General features: G+C 43.3%; 1 protein-coding gene across 2 annotated transcripts in view; it reads right to left on the reverse strand.

Moving 5' to 3' along the window:
• Nucleotides 1-9,277, reverse strand: part of LOC111155697 (SR-related CTD associated factor 4) — a 68,378-nt gene extending 59,101 nt beyond the window's left edge. Inside the window, exon 1 of one of the 2 annotated variants that reach the window (XM_022516005.1) lies at nucleotides 8,915-9,277. In XM_022516005.1, coding sequence (XP_022371713.1) covers nucleotides 8,915-8,944 — 30 coding nt within the window. In that variant the 5' untranslated portion in view covers nucleotides 8,945-9,277. The remainder of the gene's footprint in view (nucleotides 1-8,914) is intronic. The other variant, XM_022516006.1, reaches the window with a different exon arrangement.
• Between the last annotated feature and the right edge of the window lie 6,331 nt (nucleotides 9,278-15,608).

The raw sequence follows: 15,608 nt of genomic DNA on the forward strand, positions 1-15,608 counted from the left end.
AGAACTCAAGATCAACAAAATAATTTACAGAAACACTCAGCAGCTACTAGGGACTATTTTCAACGCAAAGAAAATCAGATCAAGCAACAAAATAATGGAAATGATGTGCTAAAAACTAATGTTTTCCTATTCATATACCATAAAACTCACCCCTTTAAAGTATGCAATTCAGTGTTGTTGTTGTTGTTTTTACTATATTCAGAGTTGGGCAGCCATCAGCATTATTTTGTTTTAGCATACTTTGATCCCCTCCAAAAAATTCTATACCCATTCCTCCCTCCCACCAACCAATAATCTACTGTCTCTATGAATTTGCCTATTTTTGGTATTAATCAATAATTAGAGCCTTTACAAAGATTTGAACATATCTCCAATGAACCCCAAACCTGGCTCTCCTTTCCAAAGTGACTTATCATTCAGTATCTCTTAATTAAGGTGAATAAGGTGATATATGGCCATTAAAGTCTGAAGAGTATTTTATGCTTCCTAAAGGCTTAAATGGCTTATTACTGTAAATTTCCATATTATAGGCTTCCTTTAAGCAGCATATAATTCCACTTCAGCTAAAACTCAGCTCTGACAAAGTCAAAAGGAGGGAAAAAAGTAGAATACTCACGAAAAAATGCATAAAGATATCTTAAAAACACTGCAGAGGGAGATTGAGAGACTACAGAGCTGGTCCACTATTGTTTTCCAACAGCATACCGACAGTGGGACAATGGGAGAAACTAACACAGGTCAGGCGGTCAGTGGGTAAATTGTCTCTGAAGACTCTAAACACAGTAATAAAACTAACTGAAATCATTCTGTCATCACTGAGCACTAGCAATTCTAAATAATATCAGGTATAAAATATTCCTTCCCCGAACACACGTTGACTGAGATGTTTAGGTTTTAATCTATTGCTCTGGTTACTGTTAAGTTTCAACAATATGTAAGCATCAAATTTATACATTTTTACTATATGTCCTTTACTAAGCCATCTACTCTAAGTAGGAATTCATTAGGAAATCCCCCAGTTATGCGGTCAGTGCCCCAAATATGCAGATTCGCCCTACCGTTCATTTGGAGTCACTACAAAGAGATTTAGTGTACACAGCCTGCACTCAGGCTCAGTTTGTTTCTCCAATCCTATGGTTCCCATATACATGTGTGTATGTAGTTAAAGAGTACATTCAAAATATGATAGCTGAATGCAATTCTCCTTTCTGAGATCTTTTTTTCTGGTATAAATATTTACAAACAGCCAGTATCAGCCTTGAACAAAGGTATAGTGGAACACAGAGCTTGAAGATCCATGAATAAAAATCACAGAGAATGCCATTACTACTCAACAAAATGTAAGGAAGCAGACATTTACACATAATTTAAAGAATGTTTAACTAAAAGAAATCTACACTGAATTTTTTGGTGGAAACATTTCAGTGAATTTTTTTATTTTTTTGGGCTGAGGAGATATTTGAAAGTCACTACAATCAATGTGGAAGAAAGACATTCTAGATTTCTAAAATTTATTGTGAAGTGGTTTTTTCCCCTAAATTTCTAACCAAAGATAACTTATGTTTAAGACTCCTTAACTAGTGTATGTCTGTTGCTTTACTTACAACTTTTCATAATTAAAACCAATAAAAGTGTTCTTCAATTATAGGTGAAGACTGATCAAACGGGCTCTAACGGTCTATGAACACAAATATGTGAAGATCACCTTGACAGTCAGCGATAAATACGCAGAAGGTAACGACTGAAAAGAAACTGGAATATCCTAGTAAGTCATTATGACAGACCAGTATGTAGGTAAATTTTTCTACTTTTCCCCAAAAAAAGTATCAATGCAATTTAAAAATATTAACCTTTTCCCACCGTAATATATATTTGCAATTGGCATAAAGTTCAGGTTTCTTTCTTGGCCATTCTCATGATTATTTCTGGAATAAATTTTGTTGTAGAAAAGGGATCTATTAAAAAGAAAAACTGTGCTCTGGATGTCACCTATGCAAGGCGTGCCACTGCTCTACAGTCTCTTCCAACTAGGATTACTGACCTACATGGGTTTATACCAAAATCACCAATTATCCAAACACAAATGGTAACTTTCAGAAGAACGTGGATGGCTCTCTACTTTTCACTGAGCCCTGCTGTCACCAGTACCGCCCCCCACCCTGTGACTCCACCTAAACCTTAGGTTCTAATTCTTAACTTCGCTCCAGAGTTACACTGGATTTCTTGCAGAATTCACTATAAGTCAATACAATGTGCTTCACTGGACTATCAAAGTTTCTATATTTATGCCTTCACAAGCACCAGTAAGGAGCATTAGATATACAGCAATGAAATGTAATCAATAAACCATGCAAATATTTAATAGGACAAAGGTGACCAGGGTATAATAAAATTATAATACTGTTTGTGAAATCTTATTCGTTTTCCAAAAAAATCATGGTAGTACACTGTTAGTCATATGTAATATTAACAAAGAAATGTAGACATGTCTCTTCAAGTCTAAACTTTCAACAGATCATTTTAAGGCCTAGTCCTACCAAACTCTACTTTTTCTTGTTCTATAGGAACAGAATATCAATCAACTAATGTTACCAAAAATTCAAACCAATAATGGGTAAACCGCTTATTCTATATAGCCAATAATGTAGTGTAGCTTGTTTTTAGCTCATCATTAAAGATGTATGCTGTTGCTCTGAAGTATGCTTTAAAAAAAAAAAAAAGATCTGGCATATTATCTCAACAAATGTTATGAATAATACTAAGGTTCATCATCTTTGTAACAACTTTTTTCCTACCATGTTACTAAAATATATTTAAAACAAGATTTCAATGTGTGCAGAAGTTAACTGGAATGCTGAAGTAAATTATATTCACTTGGGTTCCATGGCAGAGAACCTACAATTTACATCTGGCAAAAAACACCCTACCCCAATACCAACTACCAACTGTCAATTTTCTGCCACGTAGTTTTAAGTCCTGAATTATTTCACAAGATTTATAAGCCAACTTTTCTAGGATTCCAACTTTTCTCTGAATCAGTTCCTTATCATGTGTCCATGTAATTTTTTCTGAAACGTAATACTAAATGAAAGGCCAGACTTCCAGGGTAGGGGACATTTTTAAAAAGAACATCAGTGATAAATGCTGCAACAGAAAGCTCTGAAGAGCCAGCGTTATTACACTCACCGTAAGGCCAGACCTCTACCGTTGTTGGAGATGAGCAGTTCTCTGAGAGTCAAGAAAAAGCAGAGGAATACCACAAGAACTTTTAATATCTAAAACTCCTGTGGTAACAGCATAACATGATCAAATGAGTCAAGGGAAAAAACCTCCAGTTTTACTTCAACTGTGGCCTAGTCCTCTATGTCTCTTCCACACAGTAAGAATCTTGTGTCAACTCTTTATCCACTGCTTTAGACAGACCTCTCCAAGGACGGAATGATCAAAAACAAGTGAAGATGAACATTAACAGATAAAGAAAAAAATACTTAAAGTATCTTCATATGATTTAAATTCTGGAAGATAACCATACGTAGTAATCAATAGGTAAAACATAGAACAGTTCATACACAAAAATTTCCAGTGGGAAAACAAAGGGGTGGCAACTCCCCGCTGAGATGTGGAACACAACTCCTCCTTCAGGATAACGTGGTGGTTTAAGACTGACAACCCAGTGGTTAAGTGCATCAACGTAAATTCATACATAAAATATTCATAAAACTTAATTAGTCTGAGTTTAAAGATAAAAATGAATGCCAAAGTTCTCATGTTTTCTTCTTGTACTTCCAACACAGCATTAGATGTACACCACCTCAGTAGCTCAGCGCTGTAGTTCTCTAACAATAGTCTGCAGATCCCTGGGGGTCTGAGTTCCTTTCAGTGGTCTGTGAGGTAAAAACTGTTTTCATTTTAATACTAAAACATTTCTTGCCCCTTTCATTCATTTTCTCACAAGTGTACAGCAAAGTTTTCCAGAGGCTACCTGATGTGCCTAATTACAAGAGACTGAATAAAGAAGTACATGAGAGAATCCAGGTTTATAAACCGAAGTTTAAATGAGATTTGCAAAATGTAAAACAATGTCACTTCTCATTTTCTGGGGGGAAACACTATTTTTCATTTAAAATGCTAAAAATATGTTAAAATATAATGGGTTTGTTATTTCAATAAATGCATTTCTCAGACTAAATTTCTAAAATGATAAATATCCCAAAGATTTATGATATATATATGTACGATATCAGCCACACATACAAAAGCTCTCTGTAGTCCTGAGAACAGCTGTCCCAGAGAAACTCTTATACAATGCAGACATGTTTGAGAAAGTTTACTGCAGTGTTTGTCAGCAACAACTGAGAAGCAACTTGAATGTTCATCAACTGGGGAAGCAGATACATAAAACATGGTTTATTCAAATGACAGCATACTACCCAGCATTAGAATGAGATCTTAATATTAACAATGTTTGAGAGAAAAAACCCCACAAATATGTACAATATACCACTTACGGATATCAAAATACAGATTATATATTATTTATGTACCACAGATTGATACTAAATTCATTTTGATTGCCTCTGTGGGAGGAAAGGACTTTAACCTGTAATATTTTATTAAATTAAAAACACTTATAATAGTAACAACTGTCCATTCTTGTTATATCGTCTCTACCCTTTTTTATATTTTAATTAAGCACTTTTTAAAAAAAAGATTTTATTTTAGAGAGAGCCTGCACAGGTGCCTGCGCTAGTGGGGGGACGAGCACAGGGAAAGGGAGAATTTCAAGCAGACTTCATGTTGAGCTTTGAGCCCAATGTGCTTGATTTCAGGACCCTGAGCCAAAATCAAGAGTCTGGTGCTTAGCCGACTGAGCCACCCAGCTGCCCCTAATTAAATGTCTTAAAATCACAGATGATGCTTCCCTCCCAAAAGTATGGGAAGATACACTCTTTTTTTGGGATTAGAGAGATTGGTTAAAGGCTAAAAATGAAATCAATGTATTAAAAAAATCCAATCTATAACTTTTATTCATTCAACAAACTTACAAAATACCAAACTCTTCACATTAAGGAGTATATAAACATAGCAGAAAACAATCAAGTATTGGCTATAATTGGTCACTCATTTTTTTACAACATTTTTTTTTTACAACACTTAACAAACGGCCTCACCGTAAAAGTCCTCTGTTTAATGAGTGTCTTTAATAACTTCATTCTTTTTATCTTCCTTCCTGTATCAGAAATACTGACCTCTTTTACCTGTGCTGATCTGTACTGCTCCTTTTATCCACAACTGTGTTCTAAGCAAGCCCTCTTATTTTTAAATGTACTACTCTACACTTTCCCTCCCCCAACATGCTCAAACTTCTACTCCCATCTGAGACCAGGGCTTCAACATCACTTATTAAGCTAAGATCACATATATGCTATATAAACATACAAATGGCCTACCATTAGTTCCTACTACACTGTTAACTGTACTTCTTTCCCTTCATTCTTGAAGCAACTTTGTCCTTAAATCCCTCAGAACCAAACTTCTAAAAAAGACAACATTTATGATTTTTGTTTCCTTACCTCCTTTAACACCATTCCTTACTTCAGATCCCATTACTCTCAAATTTTAGTAGCTTTTAAAAGTCTTTTCTTTTTACATTTTTTTGTTAATTATTTTTATCAATATATAATGTATTATTTGCCCCAGGGGTACAGGTAGCTTTTTCCCTAAGTCTTAACGTCTGACCACTCCGCTGGTATCATACAAAATATTAGCTTTAGGCAGCAATTAAGAGGAGATGTGCATTCAAATCCCAGCTCTACCATTAGCTAACAATCTGCCCCCGGGCCAATTATTATTTAACTTCTTTGAAAATCAGTTACCTCATCTGCAAGTGGATGTCTATGCAAGGTTGTGAGACTATCAGATATGTATTTATAAAATGGCTGATACACCACAGATGCTTAGTAAATATTAATTCCTTTTCTCACCCTGGCACACCCTCCTCCCTCAATTTTCTCCAGGGCACATGTGAAAGTGTCTCCCAGATGTCTTCCTCAATTTCTTGGTTCCTTCCAAGTTTGAGTCCTACATGCCCAACTAACTGCTTGCCAAAAATTTCCACATGACTTTTCCACTCAATCTCAAATTCAACCTGTTCAAAAACCAAACATATTTCCTCTTCCACTAAATATGCTTTTGATGACTGCTTGACTTGTGTTAGTAGCATCACCACATTCCCAGCACCTAAAATGTGGGGTTAAAAGGTGCTTATAACCCTTTCATATGGCAGGTGCATGGACTCCTCTGGCCCATATCCTTCCCCTCCTCTCCTTGCCACTACAGATGTGCCAAGTTCAGATTTTACTCAATTCTACCTCCGTCCTCAAAATGCCCATCTCCCTCAAATCTCTGCCTTCTACAATATATATACACAAATCAAGCAGTTTTCTTAATTATATCACCTCACTACTTAAAATCTTCATCTTACCCAGAGCCTAAAAGTGGAACTTAAACACATTAGACAGACATGAAACTTGTCATGCCCCAAATTACTTAACCACCTTTACTTTCCAGTAGTCTTTGGAATCAAACTACTGTTCACTCCTCAGCACAGCTGCCCTTCAATCACTACTTTCTACACCTTCTGAAATCCTAAAACTGACTCCACCTTCTCTTGCCAAGTCTTTGCTGATCCCCCCCCATAGTCAACCTTTTTAAGGGCCCCAAAGGGAGCTATTCTATCACATGTTAAAGTTATTTGCATAAGTCTTGCGTCCTCTATTCCATCAGGCTCCTAAGAGACAGAGATCCTTGGTAGCACCACAGTATTCAGGACACAGCTTTGTAGCTGAGCTCGCACTTAAAAGTTTATAAAACTAAGTTAAGACTTGGGAGATTTGAGGTTACAGGAAAACTAACCAATAACATTTCATGAGTGGGGAGAAATAACTGAGAAGTACTGCAAATCAAACAACACAAGAGGATGAATCTTAATTTGTCCATAAAGTTTCTTCAGAAGAAAGTTAGAACTGGCAACACTCACCTAACATAATGTAATTTGGAGTTCATAAAGAGTAGGAATGGAAATAAAAATTTGAGCAGAAAGGTGAACAATGACAGGAAAATTCTCATTTTGTACATTTAAAAAAGGTTAAAACACCATTTTCCTTTTTTGAGAATTCACTACCACACCTTATTTTGGTTTTTCAGAGTAAAAACTCCTGCTCACACTTTTCCAGAGCATAAGATATTTTGCTTAATGTCAACTTCCACATTGTTTAACTCAGAATCAAATACTTCTGATCTTAAGAATACTCTAAAAATCCCCTTCTTCGTTCATCTTAGAAAAGAAATGTACTTATGATCTTTAAAAAACTGCTGTACCATTTGTAAAATTCTCATGCATTCAACCATTATTTGCCTCCTATGTTGAGGGGAGGAGGAAAGAACAAAATTCCCTGCCCTCATACAGCCAACATTTCAGTGAATTTTGCCTTCAGGAAACCAAGTCAACTTCCAAACCTGAAATCTTTGGAGCATTCTCACAAATTCTCTAGCCATCAAACATTAGAAAATATTATCTCGTTATTTTGAAAATCATCACACTGTCCAACGCCAGTTGCTACTCCAATTAAGACATTTTATGCACTCATCGGTTGAAGACAAATCATTTCTAGGATAATCTGTAAGGCAATAAGATCCTCCATGCAGTGTTACTGGAGGATCCTATTTTACGGCTATTACGGCACTGCAAATCTAAAGGAAAGTTATCGCACGTTAATTCTGTTACAAGTGAAATTACAAAACCTTATTGTGAGATACAAGTTTTTAACGCCGCATCAAGACGTCTAGAGCTACAGAACTACATCTGACTTTTTCAATGCTGGGTTTATCTCTAGTGTTTGGAAAAGGAAAATAATCCAACTCAACACATGACAACAGTTTCCATTCTGTAACTGCATTTTAAATGGTCAAGTCCCCTCCCCCCAAGTCATTCCGAAGAAGAGGACGTGTGGACTCTAGCTCCAAAAAGAGCACCTGGAATGACTTGAGATAAAACTATAGAGCTTTAGGGCGGCAGGCAGCTTTGTTCCCGGTTTTGGGAGGTTTTCACATGTAAATGTTCCCCTAGAAGGGAGCCGCGGATTAACTACCGCGGAAGAAGTGCGAGGGTGGGAGACTGGAGGCCAAAGCCGGCTTTCTACCCGACCGAAGCGGAGCAAGTACTCCTCTCCCATTCAACTTTTTAGGTGTCACGTTGGGGCCACGGAGCCCATTAAGAGGATTGCGTTCACGACTGGAAATGATAAAGAGCCACCCCTCTTCATTTGGGAACCCCATTTCCTAAGTGTGTGCATCCCAGGAGAAGAGGATGAACACCCTCTCCAACTCCTCCTCCCAGACCCGGGATCAGAGTCCAGCCGCCGCCGAGACTCGGCCTGAGCAACAGGAGAGCCGAGGCCGCCGCTCCGCCAGCCCAGCGACCGGCAGATGCTCCCGCTCCCCCGCCCCCAACCCCACACGCCCGCCCGCGCTTCTTTCTTAGCCCCTTGCTGGCTCCCGGCACTGCGAAGCCAGTAACGGGGCTGGGAGCAGACAGCGAGAGAGCCTGGACCTGAAAGAGGGCGAAGTTAGAGGTACCAGCGCCGAAGCGAGCTGGGGGACGCCGGAAGGGGCGAGGGGGGCAGCCCGAGGTCGCCGCCCGGGGGTGGGCGATGGGGGAGGGGTATAGGGTCGGTTCCCGTGGCCGCCGCGACCTCTCCCGGACCACAGGCCGCTCCGCGCAGGCCCCGCCGCCCCGGAACCCGGGCAGGAAGCGTCCCCACCCCGACCAAAGCTTTAAATCTCCGGCGGCGGGAGAACGGAGCCCCGGCTCCCGCGGCAGGCCCGGCACCCCCCAGCCCGGAGCACTCCTCACCTCCTGGTTGAAGGCGTTGACGGCGTCCATGTTCGCGCTGCGGCGGCGGCTGCTCCGGGCCCGCCGGTCACATAGACCTCGCGCCGCGGCGGAGCGGGGCCGGGGAACCGGCCGGGACTGAGGGGCGGTGGGAAGCGACGAGCGGCGGAGCTAGAGGCCGGGCAGGAAGAGGCTGCGGCCGAGGCGGCGGGGCGGGCGGCAGAGGCGGAGGGTGGCGGGCCCCTTCTCAGTCCCGTTCGGAGAATGAGGAAAAGGAGGCGGCGGTGGCGCTGGGCTCCAACATGTCCGTTTGGCGGTGGCGGCTGCGCTCTGCGTCTCGCTGACACGGCCCCCCGCGCCCTCACGCACTAGCCCACACTGGCCCGACCGGCGAGCGGGCGGGCCTCTCTCTCCCTCTCGCCAGCGGGATGGCGGCAGCGGCCCGAGTCCACGCCGCGCGGGGCACCCTGGGACGGCTCGGGCCTCCCAGCGCTTCCTGTGCCCGGCTCCCGCCCCGCCCCGCCCCGCCTCAGGCGCGCTGGCCCCGCCCCCGTCCCGCCCCCGTCCCGCGCACCGCGCGCCGGGCTGCTGGCGCGTGACGCCGGGACGCCCGGCGTTTTCCCGCCGGCGGTGGCGGCTGGCCCGGGAGACAGCCCGGCAGTGAGGCTGGGCCCCGGCGAGGGCGCTGGGGAGCGCGGGACACCGGAGTCGGGAGGCTGGCACGGAAAGGGCCCGCGCACACGCGCGCCCCTGCCCGACGCGGCGTTCCCCGGTGCGTTTTTGTGCCATTCTGCCCAAGCAGGCCCTGCACTCGGCCCGGGCGAGAGGGCGGGCACGGACCCACTTGCTTTCCGCTGCCTGGAACAAAGGGCGCAGGGTTTAACCTCAGCCCGTTGAGCGTGCATTTGCAGGCGCCCGTGCAGCCTCTGCCTGTGCAGCCCTGTCTGCTCTAACTGCGAGAGTGAAGCCCTGAGAAGGAAGTGCAGGCAGTGGATACTCGAACCCCCGTGAAGCCCTCTGTCGCGGGATTCGCTAACCCTTGCTGCAGATTCCCCCAAACGTTTCCTTTTTGGTGGAAGCACTTTGACCCGGTTCACGTGCCTCGAGTACCAACTGTGTGCTGGCTGGCGACTCTGCTAGGTTCTGGGGATATGGAAGTAAAAGGCAATCTTTCTGCCGGCAGACCACTCAGTTTAGTGGGGAGGAAAGACAAATGAGCAGATAAGACCTAACGCATGATAAATGTTAAGGACGGAGACCCAGGGGGAACAAAGAAGAGAGATACCCATCCGACTAGACGTCCAGGAAGGCTTCTCAGAGGAAGTGGCACCCAGGGTACATCTGGAAGAAGAAGCAGCTGTTGGAGAAGTTGTGGAGTGATTGAGTCTGATGAGTACTTTGCCATCACCTTCCCCTGAGGAGGACCCGTGAAGCTTAGGGGGTGGGATGGACTGAGAGGGAGTGACTGAGACCAGGTCCCGAAGATCCTCTGTACGCTTACAAGGAGTTTGGATTTTGTCCCTGAGGCAGTGGGGAGGCAGACAGGTTTTAAGGGGAGGGTGGTGTCATGCCATGTGCTCTTTCAGAACGAAGGTGTAGCAGCAAGAGTGAGGTCACAGAAAGCATGGCTCTAAGCCCCAGGGGATACCAGGGACTTAAGGCAACAGAGTGGAGAAGGAAAGACAAGGTCAGAATTTTAGGAAGTGGAATGAACTGCCTGGGACAGAATGACAGGTTGAGGAACAGGGAGTTGTCACGGAGCCTGCTCAAGGTTCTGGTTGGATGAGAGTTACGTGTGGTGGATTTGTAAGTCAATTTGGGGACTATGGGGAGGAAGGAATGGGTTTGAGTGAAGGTAGAATGATGGTAAACACTTGTAGATTCTTTACCGTGTGCTGGAGTCTATGCAGTACACAATTCCGTGTTATTTAATCTCTGTAACAGGCTTCTGTTTGAGGTGGCTATCAGTAATGCCTTGTTTCACAGTTGAGGAAGTGAGGCCCAATTCTATTAACATGCCCAGAGCCACATGATTTCCTTCTGGGGCTGGTGGAGTTCGAGGTGCCCCTGGGGCACATAAGTGAAGATGTCTAGGAGGCAGTTGGGTAAACACCTGTGGAGTCAGGAGAGCTGGCTGAGAGCAAGCCGAGACCTGGGAGTCATTAGCGCACAGCCAGGGGTGGGAGGATCTAAAATAGGGAAAACAGGTGGGGAACAGAGGTATGGAAGGGGGAAGAAGCTGGGAGAAGAAACTGAGAAAGAAGAGACCAGGAGACCAGGTCAGCCCTGTCTCGTGCTGAAGATAGCAGGTGGCAACAAGACATGGACTGGAAAGTACCTGACAGCATCTAGGATCCCAGGAGGGAACGCTAGCAGGAGTGGGTGCGGACAGAAGCCAAACTGACGTGCATCCCAGAGGGGAAGGCAAAAGGAGATATTTCACGGACACTTGGCTGTGAAGGCAGGTTGTAAGAGCATCAAGAGAAAGCTGCAGGATGAAGGAAGGGTATGCCTGTGTCTTTTATTTTTTTATTTACTTTTTAATAATTTTTTTATTATGTTTGTCACCATACAGTACATCATTTGTTTCTGATGTCATGTTCCATGATACATTGTTTGCATATAACACCCAGTGCTCCATGCAATCCGTGCGCTCTTTAATACCCATCACCGGGCTCACCCATCCCCCCACCTGCTCCCCCTCTGAAACCATCAGTTGGTTTCCCAGAGTCCATAGTCTCCTGTGGTTTGTCTCCCCCCTCTGATTTCCCCCACTTCATTTTCCCCTTCCTTCTCCTAATGTCCTCCATGCTATTCCTTATGTTCTACAAATAAGTGAAACCATATGATAATTGTCTGTCTCTGTTTGACTTATTTCACTTAGCATAATCCCCTCCAGTTCCGTTCACATTGATGCAAATGGTGGGTATCCATCCTTTCTGATGGCTGAGTAATATTCATAATTCATAATTCATAAAATTGCATATATGGACCACATCTTCTTTATCCATTTGGCTGCTGAAGGGCATCTCGCCTCCTTTCATAGTTTGACTATTGTGGCCATTGCTGCTATGAACATTGGGGTACAGATGGCCCTTCTTTTCACTACATCTGTATCTTTGGGGCAAATACCAATACTGCAATTGCTGGGTTATAGCGTAGCTCTATTTTTAATTTTTTGAGGAACCTCCACACTGTTTTCCAAAGTGGCTGTACCACCTTGCATTCCCACCGACAGTGTAAGAGGGTTCCCCTTTCTCCACAGCCTCTCCAACACTTGTTTCTTGCCTTGTCGATTTTTGCCTGTGTCTTTTAAAATGAGAGAAATGTAGTCTTAATTATTCGCTGCAGGAACAAACAAAATTAATCCCAAATATTCTTTTTTGACAGAGATCACAAGTAGGCAGAGAGGCAGGCAGAGGGAGAGAGGGAAGCAGACTCCCCACTGAGCAGAGAGCCCGATTCGGAGCTCGATCCCAGCAGCCTGAGGTCATGACCTGAACTGGAGGCAGAGGCTTAATCCACTAAGCCACCCAGGCACCCCGATCCCAAATATTCTTTTCAGGCCCACCCATCATCTACTTCATATTACTACCTGTTTTTCTCTCATCTGAGCTACTGTTACCATTTCTTTAAACCCATTTTGCTTCCATAAGAGTTGTCATTTGTAGGACTACCAACATTGCATTAGAAAATGAAGTTCTTGGGGCACCTGGTGGCTCAGTTGGTTAAGCGTCTGCCTTCGGCTCAGGTCATGATCCCAGCCAGGGTCCTGGTGTGGAGCTCCCTGCTCAGCGGGAAACCAGCTTCTCCCTTTCCCTCTGCAGCTTCCTCTGCTTGTGCCCTCTCTGTCTCTCTGTGTGTATGTGTGTGTCAAATAAATAAATAAAATCTTTTAAAAAGTTGTTTTGGGGGGCGCCTGGGTGGCTCAGTGGGTTAAAGCCTCTGCCTTCAGCTCAGGTCATGATCCCAGGGTCCTGGGATCGAGTCCCGCGTCTGGCTCTCTGCTCTGTGGGGAGCCTGCTTCCCTTCCTCTCTCTCTGCCTGCCTCTCTGCCCATTTGTGATATCTGTCTGTCAAATCAATTAAAAAGAAAAAAAAAAAGTTGTTTTGGGATCCAATGCATTGTGGCGATTGGGCCCTAGAATGACTGTTGGATTGAGGGCCTCAGGGAGAACATTTTCTGTGTACCATCCTACTGAGATTTGAATGCATAAGGGGGAGGATTTGGTTTCTATGATTCTCGTGCTTGAGGTAAAGAATTTTAGATTTAGGGGCGCCTGGGTGGCTCAGTGGTTAAAGCCTCTGCCTTCGGCTCAGGTCATGATCCCAGGGTCCTGGGATTGAGGCCCGAATCGGGCTCTCTGCTCAGTGGGGAGCCTGCCTCCTCTCTCTCTCTCTCTCTCTCTCTCTCTCTCTGCTTTCCTCTCTGCCTACTTATCATCTGCCTGTCAAATAAATAAATAAAAATCTTAAAAAAAAAAGAATTTAGATTTAGAAGGTTCGTTGCTGGATGGGGTTGTTCATGTTTATGTTGCTCATGTTTGGGAAGTCTTTTAAACAAGTTGTTTGGGGAACTTGTGTTATCAGCGAGATTGTGGGTGCCTTGGTGGTATTTTCTCCCATTTTTCTCTTTGGAAGAAGGCAATTCCTCTCTCTGCTTGGGGACATGTGGCAGCCATTCTTACAGCTGTGGGTGGACTTCTGTCTTGATCTGCTCAGGCAGACAAGTCAAATCTCCCAACAGGAAATTGTTGGCAAACGACAAAAACTCAGGAGGGCTGTCCTTTGTGAGCAGACCTTGATACAGTAGGAATGCAGCCTATGAAGAAGATGGCTGGAGGATGATACATACATGCAACAGATTAAACTCAGCAGGGGGCACCTGGGTGGCTTAGTGGGTTAAAGCCTCTGCCTTCAGCTCAGGTCATGATCCCAGTGTCCTGGGATCGAGATCCGCATCAGGCTCTCTGCTCAGCGGGGAGCCTGCTTCCTCCCCTCTCTCTCTCTGCCTGCCTCTCTGCCTACTTGTGATCTCTGTCTGTCAAATAAATAAATAAAATCTCTGAGAAAAAAAAAAACTCAGCAAGACAATTTGATCGACTTGCAAATTTGCCTTCTCTCAGAACATAGATTTAAGCAGATTCATGTGTTCTTAATGTGGGTGTGAAAATAATGCTGAAAAGCCATTCCAAACAAACGTATTTTTTAAAGAGCAGGTGAAATCAATATTCAGAGGAAGGAAAAGATGGCATTCAGGAAGTAATAATTCTGGTTAAATCTGTGTCCACATGTCAAGTTGTTCTTCTCTTGAAAGGAATGCTGGCCACAGTCCACAGGTATAGAGAATACAGAAAGCATCTCCTGAAGAGCCTAGGAAAACATTTATAGGTAAGAATTCAAGAGGGGCGGCTGGGTGGCTCAGTGGGTTAAGCCTCTGTCTTCGGCTCAGGTCTTGGCCCCAGGCTCCTGGGATCGAGCCGTGCATTGGGCTCCCTGCTCAGTGGAGAGCCGGCTTCTCCCTCTGCCTGCTGCTCCCCCTGCTTGAGCTTTCTCTGTCTCTCTCTCTTTCTAATGAATAAATAAAATCTTAAAAAAAAAAAAAAAAGAATTCAAGAGAAAATAAGTTCTTTCTCATGCTTTATTCCATATACTATCTGGAGCGAGTATAAACTAATTATATTGTAAGAGACTTTTCTTCTTGGTCTGCTTCTCTTCTCTGGCTAGCCTCCTCCCCTTCCTGAGATTTCATCTGATACTTATGGAATCCCTCTCCCTCCCCACATAGGGACTGGAAATCTCTCAGTTTATGGCTGCATTTCCTGTTGGAAAATTCCACATGGATGTCCCCCTCTGTCCCTAAGGTACCCATCTGATTCCTTTTCATGTCAACCTCTGTCTCCATGCCTGGAGGCTGCTGATGCCATATTAGTGGAACAGATTATGACGAAAACAGGAACTAGAAGGAGGAAGAGCTTAGTAGCAGTTGGGACAATGGGATTTTAGGGAATCTTCATTTCCTTCTTAATTTTTCAGCATTTTTTAGACTCCCAGCAGAAGGCATGTATTACTTTTGTAATCAGAAGGAGTGAGCTCCTTTAAAAAGGAACTACAGAAGAGTGTGCAGCAAACCTATAATGTTTGGACTGACAATCTTAGCTATGATAGTAAGCATAGGCGCATAAGAGTAATCTATTAATCAGGGTTTTCCAGAGAAACAGAACTATTAGACTAAACACACACACACACAGAATATATATATATATATATATATATATATTCTAATGTGTCTAATTTTAATATAATTTAGGATTATATATATATAATTTTTATCTTTAATAATATATAACACACAATTATGTATACTTATATAATCATAATATATAATTTATAATAATATATTCTAATTCTCATTTTCTATGTGCTCTCTATATATTGGGAGATATATATATATATTTAAAATATTTATATATTCTAATCTCTGTCTCTCTCTATATATATACCCTTTGTGTGTGTGTGTGTGTGTGTGTAGAATCTGCCATCTGCAAGCTGGAGAATCAAGAAAGCTTGCAGCCCCAGACCAAGGCCTGAAGACCAGGGAAGCCAGTGGTATAAATTCCAATCCAAGGGCAGGAGAAAATGAGCTGAGATGTCCAAGCTCCAGCACTAAGGCAGGAGAAAAGGAGCTAATTCCTCCTTTTTGCACCTTCTGTTC

The sequence above is a fragment of the Enhydra lutris genome, unplaced genomic scaffold (assembly GCF_002288905.1).
Source record: "Enhydra lutris kenyoni isolate GAN:26980312 unplaced genomic scaffold, ASM228890v2 scaffoldscaffold43, whole genome shotgun sequence".
Taxonomy (NCBI): domain Eukaryota; kingdom Metazoa; phylum Chordata; class Mammalia; order Carnivora; family Mustelidae; genus Enhydra; species Enhydra lutris.